The sequence below is a fragment of the Leptopilina boulardi genome, unplaced genomic scaffold (assembly GCF_019393585.1).
Source record: "Leptopilina boulardi isolate dan_hultmark-lab unplaced genomic scaffold, ZJU_Lbou_2.1 LbouV2_229, whole genome shotgun sequence".
NCBI classification, from domain to species: Eukaryota; Metazoa; Arthropoda; class Insecta; order Hymenoptera; family Figitidae; genus Leptopilina; species Leptopilina boulardi.
The window spans coordinates 2512549-2529523 of NW_026137784.1; the positions used below are offsets into that span (position 1 = coordinate 2512549).

At 25.2% G+C, this 16975-nt stretch overlaps 5 protein-coding genes and 1 long non-coding RNA gene across 14 annotated transcripts in view; 4 read left to right on the top strand and 2 right to left on the bottom strand.

Annotated features, from left to right (window-relative positions):
* Positions 1 to 771: 771 nt before the first annotated feature.
* LOC127280092 (transmembrane protein 192) lies at positions 772 to 3094 on the bottom strand. Its single transcript, XM_051302885.1, has 4 exons — positions 2947 to 3094; positions 2510 to 2644; positions 2040 to 2436; positions 772 to 1964 (listed from the first exon to the last, which is right to left on the bottom strand). Exons 1-4 carry the CDS (start codon positions 2989 to 2991, stop codon positions 1720 to 1722), a joined length of 822 nt encoding a protein of 273 aa, XP_051158842.1. The 5' UTR covers positions 2992 to 3094; the 3' UTR covers positions 772 to 1719.
* LOC127280100 (uncharacterized) lies at positions 3017 to 4198 on the top strand. Its single transcript, XR_007842778.1, has 4 exons — positions 3017 to 3157; positions 3421 to 3607; positions 3684 to 3737; positions 3934 to 4198. It is a non-coding gene; the product is annotated as an uncharacterized LOC127280100 (long non-coding RNA).
* On the bottom strand, positions 4199 to 5166 carry LOC127280098 (ER membrane protein complex subunit 4). The gene is made up of 3 exons (XM_051302894.1): positions 4980 to 5166; positions 4578 to 4846; positions 4199 to 4493 (listed from the first exon to the last, which is right to left on the bottom strand). Exons 1-3 carry the CDS (start codon positions 5036 to 5038, stop codon positions 4297 to 4299), a joined length of 525 nt encoding a protein of 174 aa, XP_051158851.1. The 5' UTR covers positions 5039 to 5166; the 3' UTR covers positions 4199 to 4296.
* A 203-nt stretch (positions 5167 to 5369) lies between these two features.
* Positions 5370 to 15275, top strand: LOC127280097 (ankyrin repeat domain-containing protein 39). The gene is made up of 4 exons (XM_051302893.1): positions 5370 to 5528; positions 6701 to 6937; positions 13053 to 13186; positions 13323 to 15275. The coding sequence occupies exons 3-4, from the start codon at positions 13078 to 13080 to the stop codon at positions 13760 to 13762; spliced, it is 549 nt and encodes a 182-aa protein (XP_051158850.1). The 5' UTR covers positions 5370 to 5528; positions 6701 to 6937; positions 13053 to 13077; the 3' UTR covers positions 13763 to 15275.
* Positions 7469 to 10001, top strand: LOC127280091 (uncharacterized). Of its 2 annotated transcripts, XM_051302884.1 has the most exons (4): positions 7469 to 7621; positions 8568 to 8895; positions 8962 to 9117; positions 9597 to 10001. In XM_051302884.1, the coding sequence occupies exons 2-4, from the start codon at positions 8637 to 8639 to the stop codon at positions 9968 to 9970; spliced, it is 789 nt and encodes a 262-aa protein (XP_051158841.1). In that variant the 5' UTR covers positions 7469 to 7621; positions 8568 to 8636; the 3' UTR covers positions 9971 to 10001. The 2 variants fall into 2 exon arrangements, with proteins under 2 accessions (XP_051158841.1, XP_051158840.1); XM_051302883.1 differs by having other exon boundaries at positions 8568 to 9117.
* Positions 14409 to 16975, top strand: part of LOC127280078 (nuclear receptor coactivator 2) — a 101810-nt gene continuing 99243 nt past the window's right edge. For 6 of the 8 annotated variants that reach the window (XR_007842774.1, XM_051302846.1, XM_051302850.1 and 3 more), the window contains exon 1: positions 14410 to 15507. The gene's annotated coding sequence lies outside the window, so the exon portion shown is untranslated. Of the gene's footprint in view, positions 15508 to 16975 lie in introns of all 8 variants that reach the window. The other 2 variants (XM_051302854.1, XM_051302853.1) reach the window with 2 other exon arrangements.

Below are 16975 nucleotides of genomic sequence, written 5' to 3' on the forward strand. Positions count from 1 at the left end.
ATTTACAAAATAATATCAAGTAGAAAATGATTAGTACATTTTTAAAAATCAAAAATTTTTTTTACTGTTAAATAATTTAGAAAGGAAATTTAAAAAAAAAATTTAATACAAAATAAAATTTAAAAAATATTAATTATTAATTAATTGAATTTTACAATAATTTTTTATTAATTAATAAATCAAATTCTAGTTTGTTTGCAATTAAACAATTTTATTTAGAAATAAAGTTTATTTTCTTGTACACGTGAAAAATATATTTTATGAAAATTATGAAGAGTATTATCTTAAAAATAAGCAAAGATATATATGGAGAAGATAAACCATATAACGTGTTTGTTAATGTGTCTCTACGAAAATATTGTACATTAAAATATTAATATGAGAATGTACGATTTGAAAGATTTGTTTCACAAATTTTTTTTCAGTTCAAAGCTCTCGTTCAATTTTTCTAAGTAATAATTGACGATTGATTGCTATTTTAGTATATAGAATAAATTCTCTATTTTAATATTGAGTTTTTTTTTGTTTTTTTTTTTAAAGGCGAGAAATGTTTCATTTTTTTTTTCTCAATATATTTTAAGATTATTTTCAATGTTAATTTAGAAGAAATTTTATCATTTCCAGTTTGGTGAGTTAATAAAATGTGCAATACTTTGTTATTTATAAGAAACTTAAAAAAAAAAAATTTATCTCAATAAATAAAGATATTTTTAAAACTGATAAAACTTATTTTTTTGTTTTCTGTTTTAAGCAATAAGGCAAATTCAGAAATTTTCCAAAGATTTAAATAATTTTTTATTTCGAATGAAAAAAAGTATACATATTCTAGTTTTAAAGAATATTAGAAAAATTATATATATACACAATAATATCACAGTAATGAGTAATGATTAACATTCAGCAATAAATTTTTTCCTGAAATATCTTAATAACATCAAAACTCGATCTGCTTTTATGTTTGGTATTTTAACATTATGTTTCATTAATCTTCACTCTATACGGGAAAGTAAAATAAAATTAAAATGTTTTTTTTTCACAATCTTTTTGTAATCGATTTACGAAAGATAGATAAAAATCTTAATATCTAAAAATCCAGTCCATGAGCCATTAGGGACTAGAATAATGTTTCTATTCTAGAAAAGTTAACAAAAAAAAATATAGAAATCGTATAAAAACGATTGCTTTGTTAATTTATAAAATAAAATACGTAATTTATAAAAAGATTTCTCGTAATCTAAATTATTAGTTTTGTTCAAAAATAAAATAATTAACAATTAAATTTTTTAGAACGTAGATATAATAAAAATAAAGTGCTTAAAAACGTAGATAAATTGTTTAGTACATAATTAAAATATGTGAAAATAATAAAAATTTTCGAAATATTTAATTAATGAATCGCCCTGCAATGAAAATTAATTAATAATTTATTTTTTTGAATAAAGAAAAATGTAAAAATTATTTTATTTAATAATGAAAATTCTTGGAAGGATTGAAAGTACTTTTACTCTAATTATCAAAATAATTTTTGTCACAATTCTTAAATTAATAAACTAATTTCTTTTGAAATATTGAATAATTTTCTAATTAAAGCTGTACAATAAGCAAAAAATGCTTTGCTGAATAAAATATAAAAAAAAGATTCTTTTCGTCTTATCAGTCTGCAATATTAAAAAATTGACTTCTATTTCTAATTATAATAATAATAATAATAATAAAAATTTACGTCTGAGGAGCCGAACGTTGTGAAGCAAGAAGCATCATTCGATGGCTTAGTTTCACATTATGATCTCTTAAATACCTTATTAAATCGGCTTGCTTTTCAAGCAGTTCTGTAACATTAGAACCACGTTGATGAAAACCAATTCCACTTCCCCCCGCGTACGAATCTTGATTAAATGATGTCAACCATTCCTCTTGGGTTACATCCGGTGGTGGTTTCAAATTATTAAATCTATGTACTCGTTCTGAAAATAAAATATTTTTTTTATTATTATTTATAATTATTAATATTACATTTTTTTATTTTTTTATTTACTCACTGATATAATTCACGTATGTAGGCACAATGATGAAAACTTCGACAGTTGTAAAAAAAAGAATATAATTAAGTGGCGTAAATAATTCCGAGGATTTGCAATAAATTTCATAATCTGCTTTATGAATTTGATGTAAAACTACTGCCAAAAAAAGATAAATAGTATTCCAAAGGGATACGATAAAAAGTGGCGTTCTTATATGTTGATACGTGGATTGATAAAAATCTAAGTAACCAGATATTCGAAGATTATGATGTTGTGCTTTTATAAAATGATCAGTGACCATAATAATAATCCAATAGGCACAATGAAGATATAAAAGTATAAAATAAGTTTCACATTTGTCTATCTCTTTTGGCCAAAGAGATACGAAAATAATTCCACTAATTTCCAGAGCAACCTGCATAAAAAAATTATATCAACTTATTAAAAAATAACTAAATTAAAATCAAATTATATTAATAATTACTTACGCTAAAAATAAGTGGAACACCGACAATAGGAATAGTTTCTAATTTTTGAAAATTATCTTGTTCCTCGGAGGAGATAACTGGTTGAAGATACTCGTCGTCGTCCATATTTGTGGAAGAATCAAAAAACACAACACCCTGGGAAAAAAAAAATAACAATTACGTAATTCTCTTTCTCTCTCATGGGAAATTTTATTTATAATTATAAAAATCTACTAATACGTAAAAAATACACTAAAAAATTAAAGCAAATTACTAATAAATATAACTACACAATTTTTAGGTTAGAATTTTTTTTTATTAATCTATAATAGTAATGACGCATACTTTAATCTCAAAGACAGAAACTAGAATTATTTAATTATAATTAAATCAATTAAAAAAAGGAAAATTAAACAGATTATAGAAATAGTTTCTTAAAACAAAAAAAATATACTCACACTTCCTGAGGTATTTAATGCTAGATGTCGAGAGAGACTGACCATCAGTCAACAAAGTTGAGAAAGAAAAGCAACAGCAGCAAATATAAGTATATATTCTCAGATTGCGTGAAACATTTCTATTTTTTAATTTTATAAACAAACAAATGATACAGCATCGTCATAAGAAACTACAAAAGATATACACACGCAGGTTATTATAAAAAGTGACGTAAGTTATATATTATTTACATTACATCATTTTCAAAATCAATGTATTTACGGGAGAAAAAAACAATTATATCCTCGTGAATTGTAACCTATTTTTTTTATTAATTTTCTTCAATAATAACGGTACTTATTTGACAAAAGTGACATATTAAAAAACAATATATATACCAGTCTTGTCACTTTTTCAAAATCTTAACCTTTTGCGCATGACGTCAAAAAAAATAACTCAGCTGATTCGTCTTTTGATTCGTTGAATACATTCAGCATGGACCATTCTTTATTTGGAATGAAAATTTGACTTTTATATCAACCTTGGTGGGAAATATTTTGACAGCTCGTGTAAGATTTAACAAAGCAACAAAGTATATATACAATTAACTCAAAATTAGATTGTTTTTCGTAATATTCGTGTGACACTTTGCCTTTGTCTTTAAAAATGATTAAATTCATTGTAAGTACAATATATTTGTTTTTTTTTTCCTCTTTTTTATTTATGGAATTATTAATACTATACTATTATTTTTAAGGTTACATTATCAGTAGGAATTTATGCTGGAATTTACATCAGCCAAAATTATGAAGTAAGTTTTGTTTTCTAAATTAAATACAACGCAATTATTTGATTTTATTCTTTATCTTACCAAAAATTTCCAATATTTTGATTATCTTTTGTTATTTACAAATTGTTATTGAAACTGTATTGTCATCACTACATATTGTTTTTAAAATTTTAATAACTATTTTAGAAATAATATAATAAAATTATTATAATTTTAGGTGCCTCGTGTCGATGAACCTAGTAAAATATTTGAAAGAATAAAACAATTTGCAGACGATCATAAAAAGAAATAGAATTGAAATATAGAAAATTGTGTGATGACCAGATATATTGAAATCCGAATTGTATGCAAAATAATTGTACATAAATAGCTTTTAATTATATATATAAATAAATAATTACGTTTTCTTTATAAATTTTTTTTTTGTAAAATAAAAGACAAATAAAAATCTTGACTGGAATAAAAAAGAAATGTGATAACAATTTTTTTTATCTTATCAATAAATTATTTATTTTCATCTTTTTATTTTTTTTTTTTTGGTAATCAAAATGAGAATTTCTTACATCTAGAAAATTATAATTTATACATAAATTAGACCTCCACCGGAATATTCGATTCGAGCTTGAGGTTCAACAAATGCTAACCAGTCGGATGCGTGTGTTGGTAATAAACCCATTGATTGACATTTATATAAAGCTAATGCAATATTAACAATTTGCCCTAGAAAGAAGACAAATTTTTGTCCAATTGCATGTGTTCCTTCGATTACTTTAAAAGCTGTACGGAAAAATTAAAATTATTTACTTATATTATTAAAACAAAATTTTTTAAATTTATTGAAAAAGAAAAGAAAATACTCACTTTGTTGTAAAGAAAAAAGTGCTTTAACAGGTCGAATAATTAACATTCCAACCATCATTATTGGAAAAATGGAAATTGAATTTCCTGCCATATACATAATAAATAAATTCATTGGAACTTGTTTTAAAGGTCCCAATGCAAGATCCCATGACTTTTTAATTATTAAATGATTCGAGTCATTTTCCTCTGACGTGCTCATATTTTCTGAAGTTAAAGCATATCCAGGAATTAAACCTGGTGGTGATGCCAATTCATTATATTGTTTACTTCTGAAAATTAAATTATTCAAAAATTCATGTTTATTTATCAGAAAATTAATATATATTTTTTTTTAAATAAAAAATACATTGAAAATTAAAGTAAAAATTTGAGGTTAGGAAAATAAGAACATTTTTAACATACTTGCTTCCAAAATCCAGGGCCCATTTTAATTTCTTTGAATTTTGCTTAGTATTCGACATTTTTTCTATTAAATAATTCTATATTATTTATTGAATAAAATATATATATGATTAAAACAATTGTATGGAACTATGGAATAACACAAATTACGTCACCAAGAAGAAGTGGTTGGCAACTGTCAAAACATGACACTATCAGTGCTCCCAAATGGCGTAAGTTAAAAAAATTTTAAATGTACAAATTATTTCTTTAATTTTAAAACAAATTAGAAATAAAATACAAAAAATAATTTAAAATGTTTAAGGAATTATTTTTAGCTATTTGAAAAATTAAAGAAATTTAGAGAATAATTTATTTTATTTTAAAATAAATGTAAAATGATACGTTGGTAACACTGTGGCGGCCATTTTTATTTTTCTCCCTCGCCGGCCAATGAAAAGAAGGTGCGTATTTTTCCAGGAAAATGACAATTGAGATGATTTCGTGAATTTGTAACAACTTTTTGCATTAAAATCACATGTTTATTCAATATAAAATCATTTAATTCAGGTAAGAAACAAATATTATAATTATCTTTTACAATATTTATAAAGTTATTTGAAAATTTTATGTTTTTTTATAAGGTAAATAGTGATGACAAAAATCCAATATCATTTCATGTCTCCCAAAAAGTTTTCATATATATTTTATAACATATTTATTGAAACTATTCGTATTTTTCATTTAATTAGTCTATTTATCGATTATTTTACATATAATTGTTATGGTATGTTATAAAGTTTCTTTCATTTCAGTGACTCAAATTTTTTATGTATATTTTGAGGTTAGGAAATTTAGGATTTGTTTTGTTACTATTGACAATAATAATGTAATTATTATGGTGAATATTTCTCATTTAAATATTATTTCACTTCTTATGTTTAATTACCCTTATAATTACTTTAGCTATTTTTTCGCATTTAATACTTTATTATTGTCTTTTAATTGAACATGATAGTTGTCTCATATTTTCATATCAATTTTATCGGTTTCTGTTTTCAAAGATTTTTTAAGTTTATATATCGTTTATATTAAATGATCTTCAATTAAAAAAGGGATTTATAGGTTATGTATTTCATTTTGATTGTATGGCATCTAATTTTTTTTTTTAAACATGTTTTTAAGAGTTGTATTATCAACTTATTAGTGCAAGGAAGGATATTGATAAATATTTATTTTAGAAAAAATTACAACGTTTTTCGGATTAAATTCGTTTAATTGTTATATTAAATAGAAGTGGCAATTGTTGCAGTTTGTTGTAGCTCAATATCACAGATGCCATACATTCTGGTACGTGGTAACCTTGCTTCCTATGGTCATAGGTATCCTTGGAGAGTTCTTGTATCTGGTCTTAAAGGTATTCATGTGATACGATTGAAAATTGCTGTTTATTTTGTTGCGAAGCACTCTTATTTTCCATTGTTTATCTTATTTTTCTCATTAGCCCCCTTGCACATTTTATATCCTAAAAATTAGTCCATACCTTTATTTCTTATCGCACATTTATTATTCAATCTATAGGGATTTATTCTCTTATTTTATTTAACTTTGAAATTTATTTCAACTTGGAAAAAAACAATTTTAGAAAAATTGCTTTTTCTCTTTTGTTAGAAAATTTTTTTTCAGTATTTCTCATTACAATAAAAAAAAGAGATGTATTTATTATTATTAATATATTTCAGCCGAAGATACGGAGCAGTTAAATCGTTTTGATTCTGGTGGATATTGTGACGATTCGACGATAGTTTATTTACAACATCCTTGTGTGATTTTAACTGCTTTGGAACTTCTCGGATACAAAGTTGTTGCTTCTTCAAGTACGAGTGTTAAGCAAGATTATAATGAATATATGTGGACTATGAGAAAAAATTTTGAAGAACCTGAAACCGATACTGTACCTGTACCTGTTATAAAGGCTGGTGAGTTTGTTATTTTTTATTATTACATTTTTCCCCAAAAAAAATTGTTTTTTTTTCATTAAAAAATATTTTTCATTTCAAATAGTTTTGATTTAATTTATAATTAGGGTTTATTTATTTATTAATACAGATTTTATATTTTTTTATATTAAATTATAAATTGAAATTAACAGATAATTAATTAATTAATATTTTATGTATTTTATAATTTAAATGAAACTTATGTAAATTATTTCCCTAATTTTCATTTTTGAATTGAATTTCGCGTTTAAAATTTCGCGCTCAAAACTAGTTTTCAAATGGCGGTAAAGTGTTAAATTACCAAGATATTTACCGACATTAACATAGTGATTAATAAAGAAATTAATGATTTTCACGATGAGACTATTCTTATCTATTTTCGAATGTTTTGTCTACTTTAAATTATTTAAGAAGAAAAATACATTTGATAAATAAATAAATTGAATATTCAAAAGTGGAATTGGAACAACCAATTGTAAAACATCTTTCAAGTAAACTAAACGTTCTGATTGGTTGAAATCCATTTGTAACATGACGCCCCGACGTCTTTGTGTTTGTGTGTTCCTTAATGAAATGCGTCATTTTTCTCGGCGAGTCGATTTGTGTGAAATGGTGGAAGCTGAGAAATTTCCAAGTGCTTGAAAACCGTAATTTTGTGATAAGGTATGTTTCATAAGCTTCATTCGAATACTCTCATTAACGTACAAACGGTAATTTATAAAGAATTTTCAGAAATACTTTTATTTTTCAATTAATAAATTCCTCGAAATGTAAAAAAAATTGTTTAGCAAATTTTTTAGGTTATACAAATTTTCAGTCTCTGACATCTTTAACAATTATAATGATGGTTTGTCCACCATTATGTGAATATTGTATATATCTTTCCTTGTAATATTTCAACAAATTTCCTGATAGAGAGCAATTTTTTAAATTTGCCTAATTTTTTTTGCATTATTTTCGCTAGGAATAAATTTCCTGTCTAAAATTACTTTTTCTGTAAATTTGCGGCTTTAATAAATTATGTAAATAAAAAAGAAAACCGTGATACTTTTTGATTAGTAATTATTGTTTTTTCTTTTGTTTTTAATACTTATTTTTATTGTTAAAATAAAGACATAAACAATTGTTTCCTTATGCTCAACAATGTTAGGAAATAAAAATTATTTAAAAAATATATTGTTTCGATTTTGAGAGTATTCTATTTAGTATTTTATTAATTACTTATATTTATATTGCAATTAAATTAGAATATAATTATAAAGTTGAAATTTGCAAAGTTGAGGATCTAAAAAATTCTATAATTATGACAATTTTTTAAATTTCATGAGCCAAAAGTTTTGAACGTTCATATGAATAAAATTTTTTTTGCAACTTCTTTAAGTACGAATTTTATTACAAAATATTGTTTAAAATATCTAAAAAGATGTTATTTATTTAATAATTGTTTAATTTACTGTTTTATTTTACATGGTCATCATAATTTTTAATAATTTATAGATTGAAAAAAAAAATTTCTTTCATATGAACGTTGAAAACTTTCGGCTCATTTAATTTCGCTTTTCTTTAAATTGGAATTTAAATAGTAATTAATTTAAAACATTTTTTTTAGACGGTTCGATAAATTGATTTCAATTATACACGAGGAAAGTTGAAAAAAAAAAATCTACACGTTATCATCATGGTGAAGAAACGTGGCATTGTTTGGAATTATTTTGAGAAAAAAGTTGATGGTACACAAGTGATTGCTTTTTGTAAATTTTGTGATCAATCTTATACACAAAATGCAACACGTATGGAAAAACATATGGAACGTTGTCCAAAATGTCCGGAGGATATTAAAATGCAGTTCATACAAGTTGGCGTTACAAAGAGGTCAAAAGCAAGAATTCTTGGCAATTCGATGGAGAATTGGGTGAAGCAAGATAATACAATTGAAGGTAATATTACCGAAACCGAAATTGAAGAATTAGAAAACTGGGAATACAGAAATCAGAATTATGCAGATGAAGGTTCGAGTAATGCGCCACAAACCGTTGAACTAATCATGCAGGATGATGAATCGTGGGTTGGCCGTGAAACCGAATTAGAAAATACCGAACACGAGGAAACAATTACAAAAACCGAGTGGATAGCTAGCCAAGGCAGTGGACAATCAAATGGTAATTTTTTTTTTAAAGAATAATTATAACTCTTCCATGTCCAGATTTAACTGGATAGACTAAAAATTTCTTTTTAGATTTTTCAGTATCTGGGTAAGAATGTGTTTTTTTAAAAATATTTTTTTTTTTTGGGGCATGGAATGGTTTGTCATTTTTATTTAAATTGAGAAAAATTTGAAAAGAAGATTAATTTCGGAAAAAGTAATTGAATTTGATTTTTCAATTGTGATTCAAATGCTTCTTATTGCTATTCTTATAAGAATGCTTATTCGGTGTTTATATTTTTTTTTTTTTCTAAAGGTTAGTACATTTTAAAAATTATTTATTTGGAAATTAAAATTATTATTTATTATTATTAAAGAATTCATTTTGCTTAAATTAGTATTGCAGAAGAATTTCTACAATTTCTGAAATTGTCAAGAGTGAAAAAATAGAAATTCTTATTTTAAAATGGAAATAATTGACAAAAATTTTCTCAGCTTCTTCACAAGAACAACCACGACCAACGCAGAGGAAAGTTTTCATACCGAGAAGAATTTCACAGTGGCCAGTTGTTACGCCACGTTCGCATTCAACTCATTCGCCTTTACAGAGTAAAATTTATCAGGAACAACTTTTAGAGAAACGTGCATTAAGAAGAATTGCCGAACTTGAATTACGTAGAAAAACAATGGAGTTTGAGAGATTTCAATGGGAATATGAAAGAGATAAAGCACAAAGTGAAGTTAAATGGGCCCATGATACAAGAATGATGCAATTAAAAGAGGAACGTGAACGACAATTAATTGAACAAAGTCGAGTTGGATTACCGCGGATTATAAATTGCACGACATTACAATCGTCATCTCCTTAAATTGTTCATTTTCAATTTTGTTCCATAATTACATTTCACTGGTGATACACTATATATATATACCGTTGTAGTAAATAAATCTTAAATTTTTTTCCTAAATTAAACATTTAAATAGAAAAATAATTTTAATAGTTTCGCTACTATTAAAAATTTTTTTTTTCAACAATTTTCCAATTATAATTACGATTCTTTCTTTTTCATAAATTTTTTGATATTAATTATTTTGATGTTAATATAATTAATGAATTATTAGTTAAATGGTCTATTTACATGGTTGTATATCATTTGTAAAAAAAAACCAGTTACATATTTTAGTTTTCTTTTTAAATAATCTTTTAAAAAGTTATTTTATTATGTAGTTTTTTAGATGCTTGGAAAGAGTACTTTAATGGGCTTTAAATGAAAAAGAAATTGTTTATGAAAATAAGATTTCTGTATTTTTTTTCTCATAGAGACTTGAGATATTTTATTCTTTACTAAAATTGAAAAATATTTATTATATTATTTTTTCGTGAACAATAAATATTTTCGTTTAGGACCCATCGATATTTATGTGATAGATACATATATTATGCAAAAATATGTAAGTTATATATAATATGTAAAGCTTTATGCGTAATAATCCGAATTTTTGTTTTAACAGATTGTATTTCTTAAATCTGATAAACTGTATAACTCAATAATTCATAGAATATACTACTTTTTGAATACAATAATTCTTATTATTAAAAATCCTAAATTTCTATTTTTTTAAAAACATTTTATTAATTTTCTTGATTATCTATTGATAATCAATATAATAATTTACATTTGTTTTTGGAAAATAATTATTTTAATTTTTCAAAAAGAAAAAAAGGAAAGTTTACCTCAAAATTAAAAAGTAATTTTCATTATTTTTTAATTCTCCAATTGGCAAAATATTTTTATTAACGATATAGACGTAAGTATTTTCTTTAAACGATTTCATTTTTTTCTAATTCTTTCAAAAAAAAAAATTCTTGTATTTATTTCATGCTATAAACTTCATATATATATATTTTTTTTTTAAATTTTTTTGTTACATTACAATTTTTTATTTATTAATAAAAAAAGGTCAAAGTAAAAATATTACTTTTTATTAGTTTCTAAATTATTGAAGAAATGAAGAGTAGATGTTTTTTTTTTTACTTTTCGCTTATAATTTATGTTAATATTTTTTATTTTAGAATTGAAAGACAACGAGGTTTAAGAATTCTATTAAATGTCTGACGATCAATCAAACGGAAAAGGACGAAAAATGTCTGGAAAATTAGTAAATATTGGTACTGAGAATTATTATTACGTTGCTGTTAAAGGATCTCCTTTTGCCAGCGATTCTACTGTCTTTGGCTTAGGTCAAGATGAAATTCTTGCATTATCTAAACGTTTCCCAAACTCTGGAACAGATGTTATTAACGGCGCATTAATTAAAGGTTTTTATTTCAATTTTTTTGTTTTAATCATTTGTTATTTTCAAAAAAAAAAAATTCAAATTGTTAAATAATTTCAGGAGCTCCACTAAATATCATCAATGCTTTAGCAGAATTAGGCTACCGTGTTATCTGCTCCACTGGGGAAGCTGAGATCTTATGGACCCTTCAAAGAGAAATTTAAATTTCGTAAAATCTTTTACATTTTTTTTTTCAATTGTTGATTTTTTTAAGTGTGTAAATGTAATTGCACTCGACGTTCTTCGAAATGATTTAAAAAAAAATGAGAAATTCGTGCTGGTACGCGGGGGAAATTAATTTATCAGATTATAGTTTGATTTTTTGTTTTTAAATTTTTATTGTCTATAGAAAAATTTTACACAAAACAGAAGAAATGTGTGTGGACCAAACGAATCATGAGATAGAATATTTTGTTAAATTTAAAAGTAAGGACCTTTTGTTATTTCATATAATAGTAATCACATATGGGTCAGACTTTATTTTATTTTATTTTTTTTTTCATATTTTATATGTACAAATATTTATTTCTCATATACTCTTTTTTTTCGACTATCGGAAAAACAAAAAATGAAAGTTTTTTGTTTTAAAATAATAAAGTATTACTCTCTATAGAAATAATTTCATATAATATACTAATCTAGTTAAAATATATAGTGAAACTAAAATGGTTTCTGAAGAGAAAGTCTAGAAAGCAATAGAAAAAAAAAAATATATTAATGAGATTTTTTTCTAATTCATAAAATTTCATAATGAAAATTATGATATTTGACTATTTACTATTTTGGAGAAAGGATTATTTTTTTGTTTTTTATGAAATGGAAAATTATCTGAAACAAGTTTTCGTAAACTTTGTTTCGAAACTATTTTTTTCTGTTTTACAAAATAAATTTAAAGTTTATAATTTGTTTTTTTTTTTTTAATATCTCTTTTGGGATATTTTTCACTATTATCAGTTTTTTTGTTCAAACAAAATTGTTTCAATTAAAAATATCGAAAATGAATTCATAATTCATTCCAGTCTTAAATAATCATTGAAATGAAATATTTATAAATAATTAAGATTTATTACTGAACATTCCCTGAAATAATTTATTTGTAATGTTTGTAGTGTAACAAATATTAATCAAAGTTACAAAAAATTCTACAAGAATGAATTTAATGGGAGATTTTATCTCAAAATTTGAATTAAATTTTAATAATTAAAAACAAAAAGTATTTGAAAAGTACTTAAAAGTTTTGTATTTTTAAGTTTTTGATTTAAAAAAAATCATATTTTTTTATTTTTTCGATTTATTTTGTGGAATTTGTGACATATATATATTTTTATTTTGATATTCAATATCATGCACTTAAATACATAATCAAATATATTGTATATGATTGATCATTCACGTGTTTTTTTGCATTTTTAATTAATGCTTGTATTAACAAATATCAAGTGTAACAATATACTGAATATTTTGATGTCACTCGATTGTTTCATTCCACCCTTAAAAAAATATTTTTTATATTTTAATTATTTAATACATATTTTTTCTTTTAAAAACTATTTTTTTATTATATATTATACATCATTTTTTTTTTAATAAATAATACAAGTAAAGATTCTTTAGTGAGTTTCAGATAAAAAAAAAAAGTATGGACTCTAGTCATTCACACGATGGAAGTTGCTGTAATTCTCAAAATAATTCTGGTGTTCGACAAACTTTATCGGAAATGGAATTTGAAAGAGGAATTTGGCATGCGGGTAAGAGAATTTTTATGATATAATAATTATAGACTTAAAAAAAAGGAAAAATTATAATAATTAGTGAAATATATATTTTTTTAACTAATTATAAAATATTAGTTTTGAAAATAAAGAAAATTGATTTTTTTTTCAGCTCAATCCAATGATGTAAATCGAGTTAATTGTCTATTGCAAAAAGGTACTCCAGTAAATATTGAAGATTGTTCAGGATATACGGCGCTTCATTATGGTGCAAGGAATGGACATATGAAAATTTGTAAGTTATTGTTAGAAAATGGTGCTAATATCAATGCATTAACTCGATCGGGCCATGCAACTGCACTTCATAGAGCAGCGACTCAAGGACACATTGAGATCACAGAATTTTTATTAAAATCAAGAGCTGATCCGAATATTCGTGACGCAGATGGATATACAGCTCTTCATCGTGCAGTCATCTCTAATTTTGTATCAGTCTGCAAATTATTGATGTCAAATACTGATTTAAAAATTGTGGATAACAAAGGACGTACATCAATTCAATTAGCCGAGGAGAAAGGAAATCAACAAATTATTGATTTATTTCAAAAATAACTTTCATCGATAAATTCAAAATAGGTATTCAAAAAAATATTCAAAAAAAAAAAAAATTACTAATTTTCAGAATATTTAAAAATATTTTTCTGCAATACACATTTTGCAAAAATATTTTTAATTTTAATTTACAAATTTTCTAATATATATATAAAATATTAATTTGCAAAAATATCAACAATTAGAAGAAATTACGTTTCACGTTATCGATTTTTTATTTTATTTCGTAGTATTTTAAAGATATTTTCCTTTTTTTAACGAATTTTTCTATTGCTTTTTTTAAAAAAAGAATTTTTATTCAAATTAGTAAATATTTTCGTTTAATCAAATAAATATTTAATCCATTTTGGTTATTATTAAATTAGTTTTACAAAAAGAAGATATTCAAAATTCGCGGCAAATTTTAAATCAGGAATTTTCCGGATGTAAGTTCAGTAGTGTGCCAATAGACGGCGCTAGCGTTCACTTCGTGTCAGCAGTTGGTGCACTTGATATTGAATATATTCGTGAGAATTCGTTAATTTTCGTTACTCTTCGTTAGCCGTTGTGTGTCAAAGAAATTTTTATCCCGGCCACATAAATACACACATACATATAAATGTAAAACAGAGCCACCTGGTGGCGTTTTGATTTTGTAGTTTGTTGCGTTTGGTTGCGTTCGAGTCAGTTGGCGCAGGCGATTCTACCGGGAATTTATTGCTGTTTAACAGCAATTTTTGTTGTTGAATTGCCTAAAATATGTGATAATTGCGTAGTGAGTGTTGTTAAATAAAAATGTCGACTAATTCGTGTATATAAATTGATTAATCTAGTTGTAAAACACATTGCCAGCAATGTAACCGTGTCGTGACGTCACACGGCTAATCAAGTGCACAACACACAGACACACGCGTGTTACCATCAGTTTAAAATGCGTTTTTAATTGTATAAAAAAGGAAAGAATTTGTTTCGTGAAAGAAGAATAAAAGTTTTTTAAAAAAAAGGAAATACAGTGATAAGAATTGAAGAAATAATAGATACAAGAGAGAAAGGACAAGTTGGGGAGTTATTTAGTGAAGGACAGCTCTCACACGCAGGCGTCCAACCTAAAAAACATACCGCTCGCCAAGAGGACGACGTCCTCACTTCTTTGCCAGGGATCGACGACACGCGAAAATTTTCCCTCGTGTTTTAACTGTCAGTTTTAATTTTATCATTGCTCTAAATTCGTGAGGTTTTTTTTTTTTTTCATTTTTGCGAATAAAAATTGTCCATAACCTACAAGCAGGCCTGGGTAAATCGATTGACAGAAATGTAGATTGTCGCTCGTGGAGAGAAGGTCGTGTATTTTGACAGTGTTGTGTGTGTCGTTGAATTGTGAGGACTATTAACGCGCGCAACGAAGCGCATGTGTTTCGAAATGTCTTCTGTGAACGGTGAGACGAGTGTTTCGCGTAAGGAGAACAACGCGTGGACCCTGTACGCCCCGGGACGGGTCGCTGGATAAGGATTAAGTCAAGTTCGTCGCGCTTTGGAACAAAAATTGAAACGAGTGCGCGACAAAAAATATAATTTCTTCTAATTGTTGAATTATTTTTATTATTTTTTTTTTAGTATATTTTGTTTCTTTCATTTTCTTCTATATATAGTGTTGAGTTTTTATCTACTTGATGCGCCCCTGAAGATTAGTGATTTCTTTAAAAGATCCTTCAACTGGAGTTGAGATAGAGACGCAAACGCTGACGTAAAATTCAAAGGAGATTCAGGTGAGTGTTTGATTCAAGCAACCATAGTGCAGATAGAGATAGAATTAGAGAGAACGGGGTAACCTAAAAACTGCGACGAGGTTGCATACTGCGATCGATTCGTAGAAGTTGACGATTCAGCAACGTCACTTCGCCTCTAATATAAGCAGGAACAATAATTGCTTTTCTTTTTCATCTATTGAATTGGCTTTTTCTTTTTTTTTCTCCTTTGAAATTGGTAAAAATTCTTTTTATAAAGTGAAAAATGTTTGTGATTTTTTTAAAATTAAATCAAAAATTGATAAGTAAAGTTAACTATTTTTTTGTAATATTAATCAAAAAAGATTTTATTTTATTTGAACTTCAAGAGATTTTGGTGATTTAAATTGGCATATATGTAAATCATTTAAATGACAATATGGTGATTTAAATTAAGTAATATTACAATTTTTTTTTAAATTCAATATTGTAAGAATTGATTAGCTTGGAGGTTATGATTTTTTTTTTAAAGAAATATTTAAAATAATTCCACTCAATTAAATTGTAAAATTTTTATTATTCGTTATCAAAGTTAGAAACAAAGGTTAAGGAAACTCGTGATCATCTTGATTCGATACGAGGGAAATATTTTATAATTAAAGATCTCATTAACCTTAATAGATTCGTATATTCTGTTAGATAACTCTTTATATGTCTCAATTATAGTACACAATTATGTGTGTTATAAAAATTCAATCCCTGAGTTTCATAAGGTTTGTCCTATTTTTTTTTTTTTAGTGAAATTTACTCACGTGTCAAGTTCCTTTCGAATTTTTTTTTCCAAATTCAGTAGAACCTCGGTTTTTAAATTTTGTAATTTATTTTTTCAACAGTGTATTTTAATAGAAAATGTTTGAATAAAAAAGGGTTTGGAAAGGAAAAAAGAAGAAACTTAACGAGGTTGTACTGTATTTTTCTAACAGGGGGGAAATATTTTATTTTTCTGTGAATCATAATTTTAGAAAAAAAAAGGAATCCGAATTGAAGAAAAATAAATGGAAGACATATTTAGTTCTTAGCTTTTAAATTTCCATTTTCATTTCGTTTCAAGGTTATAGTGTTGAGCTCTGAAAGAAACAGCTGTTATGCGATGTATCTTTGGCTTGATTGACGAAGCACAGTTTATTTATTAAAAAAAAAAGAAGTTATTAATAACTCGCAATTATTGTTTATTTTTGGTTTCAAATAAAAATTTTATTTTCAATTCTTTTTTTTTTTTAAATCAACAAGTAGTTTTCCGATTTCTTATATTTCAACACATTCTTCTGTTGGTATTATACACGTGCACTATAATGCAATTAGAAACGCTATCGATAACCTTCCTATGATATTTCGCAATGGTCAGCATGTTTCAAAGAGGTACTTTCGAAGGGAACACGATATCCAACGAGTTTCTCAAGAAACGACGGTGTATGATCTTCCGGCGAAGGCTCTGAAATTCTTTTGTGCT

What these genes read in the sequence shown, in the direction of transcription:
- LOC127280092 (XM_051302885.1), bottom strand. Translation starts at nt 2,991, where the DNA reads ATGGTCAGTCTCTCTCGACATCTAGCATTAAATACCTCAGGAAGT. An exon ending in CATTAAATACCTCAGGAAGT is followed by an intron (nt 2,645 to 2,946) that starts GTGAGTATATTT and finishes TTTTTTTCCCAG; the next exon opens with GGTGTTGTGTTTTTTGATTC. An exon ending in TACATACGTGAATTATATCA is followed by an intron (nt 1,965 to 2,039) that starts GTGAGTAAATAA and finishes TTTTATTTTCAG; the next exon opens with AACGAGTACATAGATTTAAT.
- LOC127280098 (XM_051302894.1), bottom strand. Translation starts at nt 5,038, where the DNA reads ATGTCGAATACTAAGCAAAATTCAAAGAAATTAAAATGGGCCCTGGAT. An exon ending in GCCCTGGATTTTGGAAGCAA is followed by an intron (nt 4,847 to 4,979) that starts GTATGTTAAAAA and finishes TTTAATTTTCAG; the next exon opens with AAGTAAACAATATAATGAAT. An exon ending in ACTTTTTTCTTTACAACAAA is followed by an intron (nt 4,494 to 4,577) that starts GTGAGTATTTTC and finishes TTTTCCGTACAG; the next exon opens with CTTTTAAAGTAATCGAAGGA.
- LOC127280091 (XM_051302883.1), top strand. Translation starts at nt 8,637, where the DNA reads ATGGTGAAGAAACGTGGCATTGTTTGGAATTATTTTGAGAAAAAAGTT. An exon ending in AGGCAGTGGACAATCAAATG is followed by an intron (nt 9,118 to 9,596) that starts GTAATTTTTTTT and finishes AAATTTTCTCAG; the next exon opens with CTTCTTCACAAGAACAACCA.
- LOC127280097 (XM_051302893.1), top strand. Translation starts at nt 13,078, where the DNA reads ATGGACTCTAGTCATTCACACGATGGAAGTTGCTGTAATTCTCAAAAT. An exon ending in AAGAGGAATTTGGCATGCGG is followed by an intron (nt 13,187 to 13,322) that starts GTAAGAGAATTT and finishes TTTTTTTTTCAG; the next exon opens with CTCAATCCAATGATGTAAAT.